The sequence below is a fragment of the Amblyraja radiata genome, chromosome 20, assembly GCF_010909765.2.
Source record: "Amblyraja radiata isolate CabotCenter1 chromosome 20, sAmbRad1.1.pri, whole genome shotgun sequence".
Taxonomy (NCBI): Eukaryota; Metazoa; Chordata; class Chondrichthyes; order Rajiformes; family Rajidae; genus Amblyraja; species Amblyraja radiata.
Window position 1 is genome coordinate 9,973,386 of NC_045975.1, and position 14,973 is coordinate 9,988,358.

General features: G+C 38.3%; 2 protein-coding genes across 4 annotated transcripts in view; one reads left to right on the forward strand and one right to left on the reverse strand.

Annotated features, from left to right (window-relative positions):
* Window positions 1-4,745, forward strand: part of immp1l (inner mitochondrial membrane peptidase subunit 1) — a 76,011-nt gene extending 71,266 nt beyond the window's left edge. For both annotated transcript variants that reach the window (XM_033038793.1, XM_033038794.1), the window contains exons 5-6: window positions 4,242-4,352; window positions 4,542-4,745. In XM_033038793.1, the coding sequence (XP_032894684.1) occupies window positions 4,242-4,352; window positions 4,542-4,604 (174 nt within the window). In that variant the 3' untranslated portion in view covers window positions 4,605-4,745. The remainder of the gene's footprint in view (window positions 1-4,241; window positions 4,353-4,541) is intronic.
* Window positions 4,746-7,118: 2,373 nt separating this feature from the next.
* Window positions 7,119-14,973, reverse strand: part of dnajc24 (DnaJ heat shock protein family (Hsp40) member C24) — a 43,159-nt gene continuing 35,304 nt past the window's right edge. For both annotated transcript variants that reach the window (XM_033038796.1, XM_033038795.1), the window contains exons 4-5: window positions 9,065-9,133; window positions 7,119-7,796 (exon numbers count right to left, since the gene is read on the reverse strand). In XM_033038796.1, coding sequence (XP_032894687.1) covers window positions 7,663-7,796; window positions 9,065-9,133 — 203 coding nt within the window. In that variant the 3' untranslated portion in view covers window positions 7,119-7,662. The remainder of the gene's footprint in view (window positions 7,797-9,064; window positions 9,134-14,973) is intronic.

The window sequence follows — 14,973 nt, forward strand, 5'->3', positions numbered from 1 at the left end:
TAACCTGTTCTTTTAACATGGCTATTAACAAATTTAAAATGGAACACTCGTTGAAAACATTTAAATTTTACCAAATCATATCCTTCTTGCAATAATTTCCTGTTATGAAATTATAGTTTAGATATTCCAACTTTTTTTCCCTCAAATTGGTTCCAAACTCCCTCCTTCCCAAACTCTTGCTTTGACACAAACAGTTCCTTGGCTGACAAGACACTCAGGTGACCTGGAGCAAGACTTTGAATCAACAGCCAAGCAAAAATGCTGTGAGTTTACTTTTGTTTGATATCTCCACTGGCCATCATAGGTGAAAATGGGACTGTCTATAACTGAGAACTCAGTTCATGCAGGCCAAAATGCTGCTTGTCAAAGCACTAACACAACGCATCACCCAAGGCACACTCTTTTCATTTAATTACTGCTGAAATTCCCTGCCTCAGTCTGTGTAACATCAATTTTAACTGTGATGAACATTCTGAGATCATCGTTAACATTTGCCCTTTGGATTTAAGCATGTTTGCATTTAAACATGTTACACCAAGGCAAATTCCTTGTATGTGAAAACTTGGCCAATAAACTTACTTACTTAGTTTTATTTCTTAATACTCTCAACCGGTTGCATCAGCATTCCTGCATGGATATAATGCGATAAACGTCTTTGAAAATTCTCCGATTTTTTAAAATCACTTTTGGGATTAAATTAAAGATTTTACAACATGTTGTAATTTGGTTCCAATATCACTTATCTTTTCAATGTGATATTTATAGGGTACTAGACCAAGTGGGACCCATTGGGTCCCGTTCCCCCAACACATCCTGCCTAGTCTCCCTTATTAACTTTGAACATACAAAACATTGCCATTAGGAAAGAGCTCCAGAAAATCTTGCACCCACTCAAGCCATCCCCCCCCCTCCAACAGGGACACGGAGCGATCACCGGCCCCCTTTTTTTTGTTCAACATCTATTTCCTTCGGGTGTTTTTTTTTAATTTCCCCCTTACCATTTCCGTACTTTTTCGATAGCTGCCATGACCCGTTTGATGTCATCCTTCACCCTGCTCCTGGTCTCGGCCCGCACCGATCTGCCGGACATGCTGCGTTTGTGTGTGTGTATGTTTGTTCGGCGGAGTCTGAGGTGAGATGCGCCGGCACCAAGAGCGAGCGAACGCGAGGACAGATGGACGAAAGCAACGGTCATAGAGCGGATTCGGTGACATTTCGGGTCTGACAGTCAAGGGACAGGGAAACGGGAGATATAGGCATAATCTTCCATTCATTTGTCCTAGGTACCGTCTCTATCTCTTGTTCATCTTTCCCCTGACTCAGTCTGAAGAAGGGTCTCGACCCGAAATGTCATCTATTCCGCTCTATGATCGTTGCTTTCGTCCGTCTGTCCGCCCGTTCGCTCGCCCTTGGATTAAGTAGCGCAGGATAAAGCTGCGAAATCAAGCACAGGATGTGTTTGCGAGAGAGAGAGAGAGAGAGAGAGATCCCGACACTTGCACATCTCGGTTTATTCCCCCTTCACAGGAATGTTGCATTTATTTTGTAGGTCAAACACAGTTTTCTAAAAATACAGTGTCTGAAGAAGGGTCTCGGCCCGAAACGCCACCCATTCCTTCTCTCCAGAAATGCTGCCTGTCACGCTGAGTAGCTCCAGCATTATGTGTCTACCTTCTTTCTAAAAACAAACCCTGGTCCCGCAATGTTTTAAAACACGCAAAAAAAGATTACGTTTTTTGCAGCATTCGGGTCCCCCCCGCCACCCGTCCGGGGAAATTAAAGTGTTTATGTTTTTGTAGTAAAGGAGGGAGGAGGGTGAAATCGCTCAGTAACGGGTCATGGCTGCTATCGAAAAAGTCGACCCGAAATATCACCTATTCCTTCTCTCCAGAGATGCTGCCTGATCTGCTGAGTTACTGCAGCCTTGGTTTAAACCAGCATCTCAAATTCCTCCCTGTACAAGGTATGTGCCGTTTTAACTGAACGCATAACTGAAGTCGGGTTGGGTCAAGGATAGGGCCGGGGTTACTGAAATGGCGGAAGTTACGCTCCATTGCGTATTACATGTCAGTCCATTAGATTTTGCAGGAGTGGTCTATCAGACGACAGATGGCGCAATGAGCTAAGTGTTCGGCTGGCGACCGGAAGGTGGCCGGTTCGAATCCCGCTTGGAGTGCATTCTGTCGTTGTGTCCTTGGGCAAGACACTTCACCCACCTTTGCCTGTGTGTGAATGTGTGTGAATGTGTGTGAGTGATTGGTGGTGGTCGGAGGGGCCGTAGGCGCAGAATGGCAGCCACGCTTCCGTCAGTCTGCCCCAGGGCAGCTGTGGCTACAGAAGTAGCTTACCACCACCGAGTGTGACTGAGGAGTGAATGAATAATGCGATGTAAAGCGCCTTGAGTATTAGAAAGGCGCTATATAAATCCCATCCATTATTATTATTATTATCTTGCTCCGCTATAGGATCTTTGCTTACAATTGCACTTGCTAGGGCTGGCAGGACTGGGTGTCCTGGGATAACAACACTGTAATCTGAGATGGCTACAGTCCCATTGTGAAGTCATAGCTTCAAAGGGAAGAAATCTTTCTCAAATTGCAATTTTTTTTAAAGTTGAAAATGTGAAATAACTTGTAAAATATAACATCTATCTGAAAAAAACTTTATACACTACACGACAGAATAAGGTGGTTCAAAAATTGTGGCGCTATCGTGTACCGTTTTGGCGTAGTCAGATCATGATGAGCACGCAAACAAACAGGCGAACTCACACGCAAGATGAAAGTTTTAGTAATATATAGATAGATATATAACAAATCACATTTTTTAGGCTGCTGGTTCTAAGTAGATGTTTTTAAAGTTTACATCTTCATGTGAAAGTGGTACCCACCATACGAAAAATTACCACATCTGTTGTCTTATAGCTTCAGATTGGGATAAATAATTGCCAGCAACTTGTTCCACTGAAAAATAAATTGCAAAGTCACTGCACAAAGATAGAAATTACTTTTCCATTCTTTTAGTTTATCAATGCTCATGCTTTTGAAGTTATCAGAGTAAGTCAAAGGGTTGCGTTCCAAACAAGAGAAACATAAGAACTGTTCTAGATAATGTATTCCCTTGAACCTGCTCGGTTGTTTTTGTGATGTTATGGCTTGTCTAAGTATCCCTAAAGGATTCTGATTAAAAAAACTATTTGTATCAAATTTTAATTTAATTTAAATTAATTATTAACTCAACTTTTATCTGTTTGCAGAATTGGTTCAAACTTTTATCATTCTTTGTATATTGTTCACACTATCTTTGCTCTAAATACGTCTCTAACTGTTGTTAGATTCCCTAAGCAGCAGGAAATCTGTTTCCCTATATATCCAGGCAATTCCACATAGTAACTTTGATTAAGTGATTTCAGATGGTCTCACTTTGACAGGGACAAAGGAAGATAAAACGATGCAAATTATATCTAGAAAGTCAAGTAACAATTTTCTAGTTGGTTAATCATCATTCTAGGGCTAATCATCAGTAACCTGAAACCTAATTGTGGTTCTTTCTCAACTGATGTTGTCTAGTTTACTGAAAATTTCCAGCATTTTCTATCTTTACATGATTTAATTTTAACAACGTTAAGCTTGAATGGACTGCATTATTTTGAAATTAAAGGGTATATATGTTTACTCAAGCATTGAAAATAAAATCACATCAATATACTAGCATGGCTGGACATTTACTCCTTGTTATATCTTAAGAAACTTTAGCAATTTTTGAAAAAACATTTCAGTGCAAAGTCCTTCCTAGATGTAGAAGATTAAAAACTGATGACAAGTTAGTCGATACTGAGTGGCCTGCAAATGAAACACCTTCATTGGGAATAACCGGAAAGGTTTTACACTCATTTAAAAAAGGGCAGAAGCTCCTCGAGAATTAAATGGTTTTTAGAGTAACCTCCTTGACACATTCGACAGCCATTTCATCAGAGAGTTCTGTTGTATCAGCAATAGAGGCTATTATTTTGCAGGCAGACATCACTAATGTGTGCAGTTAATTTGGACATGCCATAACTTCCTCTGCTTGAGAATACACCTTTTGCCAGCCAGTTGTGAGACAGTTGTAAGGATCAATTTGGTGTTAAAGGTGTTATAATAGTGTTTAAAAAATAATAAGGTCCTTTTATTTTCTTGCCTGACTTTTGTTTCTTGAGCATCTTAAACCCTCCAAAAATATTTTTAAAATATTTATTTCAGGTGCCAAAAGGCCATGTTTGGTTAGAAGGTGACAACTTGCTGAATTCCACAGATTCGAGGAATTATGGACCTGTTCCTTATGCACTGATTCGGGGACGAGTATGCTTAAAGGTAAACTTGTTAAGTGAAGACATTTTGCTTGCATTAGAATTGCTCTTTCCAATTATAATCTCCATATTCTTCATTGGTGAATCGCATAAAGCATTGTAATCTTACACTGGTTATACTGAAGTAGTAAAGCTAAACTGATGAATAATAACATTGTGAGTCATTATACTAATATGGATCTGTATTTTCTAGATTTGGCCTCCACGTGATTTTGGGTACCTGCAAGAAAGTCCTAATCATACTTCCTCCCGATGATGGAAGTGTGCAGCAACAGATTGATTCTTAGTCATACTGACTTTTTAATTTTAATCCAACTCAAGACCAGAAGGTGTTTTGCAATGAGAGACTTTACAAGTACTTTGTGGATAAATAAAGTTATTTTTTTCAAACAAGGTACAATATTCTGTAATGTTTCCAATAATAATTTACAGAAGGGATGTTGAGGTCTTTGTGGTCATGAATTCGGGAAATGCAAATCTGAAGAAAGATGAAGTCACACAGCCAGGTTGTCAAATCTAGTAGTAAGATGAACATGATTGAGATAATCTCAGCCAGTCAGTAGAAATGCTAAATAATGCTATCACAAGTAGTATTGATGCTCGGAGTGTAGGCAAGGGTGGTGAATGCCTATAGTTTCTGTATACCTCTTATCTCATCATTTGTAAGGCAACAATGAAAAGTTCAGTTGAGGAACAAGTTATATCATCAAGGTGTTTAGTTGCCATCTGCACTCGATATGATTTGGAACAATTAAATTCTTACATGCTGGAGCTTTACAAGCAAAAACACGTAACTGCAATAAATATATATTATCAGCAGGACAGGCAGCATCTCTGGAGAGAAGGAATGGGTGACGTTTCGGGTTGAGGCCCTTCTTCAGACCCGAAATGTCGCCCATTCCTTCTCTCCAGAGATGCCGACTGTCCTGCTGAGTTACTCCAGCATTTTGTGTCTACCTTCGATTTAAACCAGCATCTGCAGTTTTTTCCTACACAATAGATATTATCAGTTATTCTAGGTAAACCAACCTATGATAGTACAAAAAAACCAAAGTACATACAGCACCATAATGGTACAAAGTAGAGTAGTTACACCAATTCATGAGAAGAAGCTGTTCTTGAACCTGAAGGTAATGATTCTCAGGCTTCTGTACCACCTTCCTGATGATAGAAGCAAGAAGAGAACATGGTCTGGGTGGTGTGAGTCTGATAATATTAGCTTCTTGAAGCAGCACTTCCTTTTGATAGTGGTTAGGTCCACCTTCTTCTGCAGTTCAAGATTTTTTTGTACTTGAGCATTTGAATTACCAGCCTGATCCATACCAGATCAGTGTAAGGGCAGTGGAAGGGGCTCCAGTCAACCTGTATTTTTTTTTAAATGAAAGTTTGAAAGATTCATGGTCATGAATTTTGAAAACACCTTATTTTCTGAATTTGTTTATTAAACTGAACTCAAATTCACAGCAGTAGTGGAATTTGAATTTATGTTCTTTGAATAATTAGTCCACGTGTGGGACCTCTGGTTCAATTACATTTAAACCATTGCATTCACTTTAAAAATAGCCACTGCTATTCAAGGCACCAAAGCAGAGATCAACAAAATAATGGTTGTAGGTTTAAATTGATCATTCTCTTATTTTGATGCTCGGCAAAGCATTTTCTTCTTTTATTCCAATTCTGCCATATTGAATATACCTTAATCTAAGGTGAATTCAACACCATACTGATAACTTGCAAGTGGAAGATTCACTTTTCCACGCTGAACTTTACAGGATTGGCTGAAACCCGTGCAGGTATCAGATAAAGTATCATACAGGGGTTAGTGCTGAGTTGAATGGGCTACCTCAAGCCATTCCTAACTTAGTGGATCTCCTAATTATCAGCTTTGGTCCTGGGTTAACTTCATTTACTTGGTAGAGAGAGAAATCTGTTGCCAGATGAAGTAACATTATGGTATGAATGCCAAATTAGGTTCTCATAATCGTTTCTTGCAAATGTAGATTGAAGCTCCAAATAGAAATAGCAGCTCACAGTCCTTAAAAGAACTTGTTCTGGAATGCTTCAGGTCACTGCACTGTACCATATCTGCTCAGTTGAAGCTGATGGATAAATGTTCAAAAGAAACAGCTTAGGAATTATCATATAGGGCTAGATAAGATGTTGAATGGCTAATGCTATTTATACTACTTTACTTTTGGTAAGGGAGTGGAGTCAGAGTAACTATTACATTTTGTATTCATATATTTTATCAAAACATATTGTTTTACCATAATAAAATATTTCAACAATCTATCCACTCAGATGAATTGTCAAATATGGGCTCACTCAACTATGGTGAATTTTACATTGATTACGTTAAGGAGGGTAAATCAAGTGATGCTACAACTTCTTTACGTGGGTGTAGTGTGAGCTAGAGTTAGAGTTAGTTCTTGGTCGTGGCAGAAGGGGAAGCAAGGAAATGCAATGAGGAGAAAAGTAGTAGTAAGTACCATTGTCTTGCACAGAACCAAAGCTCCGCTATAAGATCTTTGCACAGAACAGCTTGAAAACAGATCTGATTTTCAGTTTGTGATTTATGTATAGTCCTGAAATGAGGGTCATAAATGTTCTAATCTACCTAACAGGTAGATCAACAGTGATTAGGACAGTCTTGAACATCTGAGAACCTCCAAATCAGGAAGCTCCATTGTGAATTAAGGCTATAGTAACAAAATGTGGATCTTTTAAAAAGAATAATGCTTTTAACATCCAACAAATAAAAAAAAACAAATAGTATCACTCATCCTTTAATCAATAGCAATGTATACATTTATTCAGTATTCAATTATTGACTTTGGAGTTGGTGGGTTGGAGGATGAAGGGTACAGGCAGGAGTACTCCTCCTGTCTCCAAGAACTTCCAGCTCTTTTTGTCCCTCGCTCCACCTCTTTTCCAAGGAGAGTCTATGTGCACATTCACTGTGTGTTCTTCAGAAAGTAAAAATATTGAACAAAAAAAAGGGCTACTGCAATTAATTCAGTGTTTGGCAGGAAAGCTCTCATAACCTTCCATGGAACAAGCACGGACGGATATACATGTTGATCATTCTAACTTCATAAGCTGCCATTGTATTGAATCTTGCAATCTGGCAATCTGGTTTTGATTTGACTGAATGAACCATGTAAAATGTAATTCAGCTGGGCAGCTTGGTAGTTCATTTAATCACAGTTTGCTTTGCTAGTGTCCATTCTTTTCCGTAGCTGCTGAAAATTCTATGGCCATTTATCTTCCGCATAAATAGTTTAAAAAAAGAAAAGCACCAGTGAAAAGTGATTTCAAATTCTGTTCAAGATCTCTATGCTTAGAGAACAAGTGTTGCAACAGACGAGAAACATATTTTCTTCTGCCTCTTCTACAGGAAGAATATAATCACCACCGCATCGGCAACTGTAGGTGTAGCTTTGGTCAGCTTGAAAAGACAAAAATAAGTAATAAGCATTTTGGAAGTGCATTTGCAATACCTTTTTTTGAAAAAAATATATATAATAGCCACTTGTACTTCTTTACATACTAAAATGTTCCAAAGTCCTTCACTGAAAAAACTAAATAAATTAAATAAAACTTTAAGGCAGATGTCCAAAAGCGTAGTCAAAGGAGCAGGTTTGAAAAGGGTCATTTTGAAGGAAGGAACGAAGTAAAGGGAAAATAGATGTAGAGTCACAGAAGTTTAGGAAACATGTGTGTTGGAGCAGAGGGCTCGGCAGATGAATGCATGGCCAATAGTGGAGTGGTTAAATTAAGGATCAAAAGATTAATATTTATAATATCTCAAAAATTGTAGATGTGAAAGAAAGGCAGCATATTAGATAACATAGCTGAATTATATGGTTATAATAAAGATGTGTATCTCATTAATTAAATTGAACTGCAGTATATTGTTTTCACCACACAATCTTCATTAAGACTTCTGTCTAAACTAAATATTCACAGCCTTGGTGTGCTTTTTACCAACAATAATCTCTCAATCTGCACAATTGTGTACTTTGATTGCTGCTAAAATGCTTGGCCCTGCTTCTAGAACTTCTCTATCGACTCCTCTCATTTTAACAAGTTAAAGGTGTAGCCATGGGCACTTGCATTGGCCGAAGCTGACCCTGCCCTTTTGTTGGTTACGTCGAAGAGTCCATGTTCCAAACATTCACTGGCACTATCCCCCCAACTCCTTCTCCGTGACATAAATGTAATCAAATTTACTACCAATTTCCACCCTGTCCACAAATTCACAGACTATCTCTAATGCCTCTCTTCCCTTACTCGACCTCTCTTCATCACAGGGTACAGACTATGGTTTAACGTCTACGATAAACCCACTGACTCGCAGTTATCAGGACTACACCTCTTCCTAACCTGCCTCTTGCAATGACACCATCACTTCCCAGGCTTTTTCCCGCCCCACCATTTTTCCCATTTTTCCACCTCCCCTCCCACAAAAATCAGTCTGAAGAAGCGGCTGACCCAAATCACCTATCCATGTCCTCCAGAAACGCTGCCTAATCTGATTTACCACAGCATTTTGTTTTTTTTCCTATCAAGTTATTGTCCATCAGATAACTTCAATATCGCCCAATAATCTGCTTGATTGTCATCTTTGGTTATGTCCTCAAATTTCATAACCCTCTAATTCAGGAATAACAGTGCAACCAACCGAACCAAAATAGCCCTGACATTAGTCTTTACCTTCAATCCAACTCATGGCTTCTAAAAGGACTTGAGCATCAACTGGCCATTTCTGTGTCATTGCCACCTCTGAAAGGTAACAAAGAACATGGTTAATTCTGATATTTCTGAATGGTTAATTTCTGTTCAGTTCTTATGGTTTGAAAATGCTTTTTCTCACACTGGATGCGTGCTACAAACAAGGTAATTCCTCAACTGTTCATGCTAATATTTATGCCCATATCATATGTTTGCATGTCCTCCTTATAAACTCAGTTGCACTATTTGCCTCCATCACTTCATGTGGGGGGACTTCTCACATTTTAAGCGCACATTGGGAAAAGCAGCATTTTCCAAATTATTTGATTTATTTAGTGCCATCTTAAATTTATAGCCCTTAATTTGCTCCCCCACCCCCCACCAACCATGTAGAGATAACATCTTTAGGATTACCCAATCAAATTCGTACACCCATATTGGTACCCCTCTCCGTTGGTTTTCTGGGGAATAGGGCCTATGTCCATTATACTCAATTCAAGACGGAATAGCACTTCATGCATTACACAAGGTTTGAAATGAACAAAGCAAATTAGTTGAAGAAATGTACGGTGCTTGATCCACATACTTGCCAACTCTTATTTGCAATGTAATTCCTGTGTAAAGTGTGACAGAATGGAACTCGCCATTCTATTCAATCTTTCAAATTAACTCACTTTTTTACCAAAACAGAAATTAAACAATAAGAATGTGTCTATTGAAATCATATTCTATGTCGCTCTTCCAGGGAGATGCTAACTGCATTTCGTTGTCTCTGTACTGTACACTGACAATGACAATTAAAGTTGAATCTGTATCTGAATCTGAATATCTTACGTACACTTTTAGGTACTACTTAACTGAAATGTTCAAGTTCATTTTGATAAGGTCCAGGTAAATTTCAATAATGTTTTGCCAAAATGTACACATCCCATTTAAAATATTTAAAGCCCTGGTAATAAACTGATCTTCAAGAATTACATGTAGTATATATTAATACGACATTAATTGTATGTTTTATCAGTCTTTAAATCCTCATATTAGTCATACAGTCAACACTCAGACTAGCACTTAAGTTCTTAGTATATGCGAAACAGAGTTTCGATTGGAAGCAGTGTGTTAATTAATACATAGGTGTGAACTTGAACAATCCTGATGTTGTAACCTCCCTCGAGTTTAATTCGATGGCAAGATCATTTCCTACTGTAAGTGTTAATACAAGGCTGACTTAAAGGTTAATGATGTCAGAATTGTGGATTCTGAGGGAGAACAGAGAGATGAATACTCTGGGGTGCAAGGTACAGTTGAAAACGACAGCTGTGAAGATATTGTTTAACTGCAATATGCTTTATAATTTTACACATTTTAAAAACAAAATCACCAATGATTATATAATGGTTAAAGCTTTGGTAATCTAACTGAGCACACTTGCCATTCTGATGATTTGTTGTACTAAGTTTTCTCTTGGCTTCCGGGGGAATCCTTTGGTTAGTTTTCCTATTGGATATGAATGACATTTACTGCACCCTCTTTTCCACCCTATCCACTTGTGTTGCCACTTTTAAGGACCTATAGATTTGCACACAGAAACTCCTCATATCTCCCAAAGTTCCTGTCATTTAATCTACATTTCTTTGTGCATTTGACCTCCTAAAATGGCTCGCATTGCATGTCCCTGTAATATTGTCATATGTTGCCTGTGTGCCTCCATCTAAAACGTTTAGGCCAGCAGAAGGCAAATAAAACTGAAGCAATACCATGGAACTGGCATGTATGTTTTGCTAACAAACCAAATACTGAGCTCATAGCACTTAATCTGTGCGTACCTGTCATTCGCTAGTGATTTAAGAATTATATGAAACACAAGCAGCCATTTAGAAAAATAGACACAAAATGCTGGAGTAACTCAGCGGGACAGGCAGTAACTCTGGAGAGAAGGAATTGGTGATGTTTCGGGTCGAGACCCTTCTTCAGACTGAGTGTCAGGGGAGAGAGAAACTAGAGATATGGAAGGGTACAAAGCATATAAGGTGTGAAAAGTTCAGATGAAAGCAGACGCTGATCAAGGAAATGTACAATGGCTCATTGTTGGCCGATGGGAAGGTGGCAACGAGGCATACAAATAGTAAACTTAATCAGGAAGACAGTGAAACTAGTCGGGGAACTAGGGTGGGGAAGGGACGGAGAAATTACTTTGTTAATAAATATTTAGAACAAAAGTCTTCATGCTTCTCTATAAGTAAATTGCCATTTCCTTTAATTCTCTTGACTACAGAATGCATTTTGTAGGTCATCAAACAATTCAAGTAAATGTGATGATACGCCAGTTGCTTGTTGTACAATTAAGTACAAAGAAAATTTGAAATAAAAATAGAAAATACTAAGAATATGTGTAACAAAGAACTGCAGATGCTGGTTATACTGAAGATAGACACAAAATGCTGGAATAACTCAGCTAGACAGGCAGCATCTCAGGAAAGAATGAATGGGTGACATTTTGGGTCGAGACCTTTCTTCATATACTAAGATTGCACAGATTAGTCTGCAAAGATGCTACTTTAGGTATGTACTTGATCTTTCCTGATAACCCACGCTTATTTTGTTGCACCTCATGCATCTTTGACGGCCTTCCAATCGACACTATAAAACAGATGTTGTAGCTGAGTGATATAACACCAGGCGTTTGTTAACAATCACTACCTTTTTATTGCTTATAAATTCCTAACACGTTAAGTTACAGCAAAATAACATTTCAGTTAGTGAAAAACTTGTCTCTTTCTTGTATTTTTCACAAGAGAGCCACCGAATAAAGTGGAACCTTTATTAATACATTTCTGGCTCAGTTTTGAGCCATTATCTTCATTTTAATCTTTAACACCTTCATCAAGCTGAGAGTCCTGAGAATAACATTCATGGTTGGGAGTACCTAATTCTGAATTCATCACTCATAGGAAATGGACAGCAAACAGAATCTGTATATTCTCAGCATTTTCTATTGTTATTTCATACTTCCTTTGTATTTAAATGTAAAGGTTTCTACTGGGTATTGAGATGATGAAATTAGTATCAGATCAAAGGAAAAAGCCTGATGACAGGAAAATCTCAGAATTTAAAAAAGGTGGACCGCCGCACTCATAAGAAAAGGGAGAGCACAATGAGGAAGTATGCTAATGAGAAACATAAAGACTAACATTTCAACAGATATGCAAAAGTATAAAGATTAACTAAAGTTAATATGGGTCCTTTAAAGACTGAGACAAGAAAAAATTTATTGGGAAATAAGAAATTGGCAAGAAAATCAATCGCATATTTTGTGTCCGCAGAAAATAGTGAAGAGCTGCAGGTCTGGTGTAAATGTGGACCATCAAAGAGATGAATGTCAGGACGTACTGGCATTTGAGGAAGAAAAGGGACTGAAAGGGAACCTTGTGATCACCATTCTAAAACTTGTGGGTGTGGGGGTGGCAGTTTCAGAGTGGTTGGCATCTTTCAAAATTCTAGAAATTCAACAATTCCTGGAGATTCGAATGAGCATTGGAACCCCAGTTCAAGAAAGGGTCAAGAGAATAAATGGGAAACTACAGACCAGTGAGCAGGGAAAAGGCTGGAATTAATTATTAAGAGTGCACTTCGGAAAATAATAATAGCATTGGGTAGAACACAAACGAGAATAAAAGGAACAGGAATAAGCTGATTGGCATCAACTCCTCTTCTGTGACAGTTCCAATAGCCCTCACTTCTCCGATATTTCTAAGAATTATCTACCACTTTCAGTACCCCCAATGATCATGCCTCCATTGGGGTAAAAAATTCCAGAGATTCGCCAACCTCCGCAGAACAACAGAGATATATGAAAGAGAAATCGTGTCACATAAACCTGTTAACGAATTTTGAGCTTGAACTGGCAGAATAGATAAAGGAGAACAACCTAGTATTATGTATGTAGACTTTGAGAAGGCTTCATATGTTGCAACACAAGAGACTGATAAACTAAATGAGAGCAAATGGTAAAAAAAAAGATACAAAGTCCTGGAGTAACTCAGTGTGCCAGGCTGCTTCTCTGGTGAACATGGATATTGATTGGTTGCACCATGGTCTAGTAACTCGAAAGCCCAGAGACAAAGGAGGCTGCAAAGATTGGTAAACGTTGCCAGATCTATCAAAGGGACAGACCTGCCTAACATTGAGCTGCTCTACAGGAAGTGCTGTCTCAAAAAAGCAGCTATTGTCATCAAAGATCTATACCACACTGGCTTTGCTCTCATCTCACTACTACCATTGGGAAGACGTACAGGAGCCTGAGAACCTCCAGGTTCAAGAGTAGTTTCATCCTGGCAGCCACCAGACTCTTGAACACTGCACAGCACTAATCACTGGCTCAGCAACAATGATCTACTCTGGACTTCGCTTTTGAACTATTATGATCTGGGCTCCTACTATTTCTGATTATTAATTGATTGTATTAGTGCTTATTATATATTCATTTGTGTGTCATTGCATTAATGGGCCCGTTGTGCTGCAGCAAGTAAGTATTTCATTTTTCCATTGCTGGTACATATGACAATTAAACACTCTTGACTCAGGACTCTCATTACCCATTAGCAGCACCAGTGGCTAACTCTGCACTTGATGTTCATAATCCACAAAGGCATTCAGACAAGAATATTAATCAGTTGTCACTCTGCTTAGTTACCTGCTGCTTGCCAAAATCTAGTGCTGTCCATGCAAAAATATAATGTAAGTCATCTATTCTGTTTCCCCTTTATCATTAGTAATAGTTAAGTGATGAAAAAATAATAATTTCAGCTGTTTAGAATTACCTTTATTGTTATGTCCATGTTATTTCATGAAACATCGAGAAGGCAGACTTAAACTCTTCAAATTATTATCTTTTGTCTAATTAAAATGAACTGTATTGTGAATATATCCAAGGATGTGGGTGGTTTTATTTCTAAACCACTCCTCTTTCACATAATGCTTACAAACAGTACACACTCCATTAATTAACTCCTTTGACGAGCATTCATCTATTACTACCTGACAAATTGCACCCAGATGTTAATAGAGTAAGGAACAAGCACAGATCAAAGTTGCTGAGGGAGATGTGTTTGATCCGTCACAAGCACCAAAGCTGTTGATGGAATCAAATTATTTCCCTTTAGATTAATTTTGAGCAAAGGGCCACTTCAGGAGAGACTGACAGTGAAAGCTTCCAGCCAATCAACAGGCTTTACTAGCATAATCCCACAGGATTTTGAGAGATAGCAGTGTAGCCATGACAATCTGGTGCTGCACAGCATCTATTAACCTTCTTCCTACCGTCTGCCACTGAAGTTGGATGTGGTGGCAAAGTTCAAGAGTACAATATTATGAGATTGATTTAAATATGATATACATAACTTGATTAAATTGTGTACTTGACAAGAACAGTAATTACATAATATACAATATTTGTATATATAATGCAATATATATTTATAATATACATAATATAATTTACATAATATGATAAGTATCTAATATTTTAGCCCGAATAAAAACCTAATATCTGTTTTTTATACTAGAGATTAGGGATAACAAGCAAATTGAAATAAATTGCCCGGATAATCGGAATGAGCATAGACACAACATGCTGGAGTAACTCAGCGGGTCAGGCAGCATCTCTGGAGAAAAGGAATAGGTGTCGTTTCGGGTCAAGACCTTCAGTCTGAAGAAGGATCTCGACCCCGAAAAATGTCACCTATTCCTATTCTCCAGAGATGCTGCCTGACCCGTTGAGCTGAAGGGTCTTGACAGGAAACCTCACATATTCCTTTACTCCAGAGATGTTGCCCACCCCTCTGAGTTACTCCAGCATTTTATGTCTATCTTCGGTGTAAACCAAGTCAAGTCAA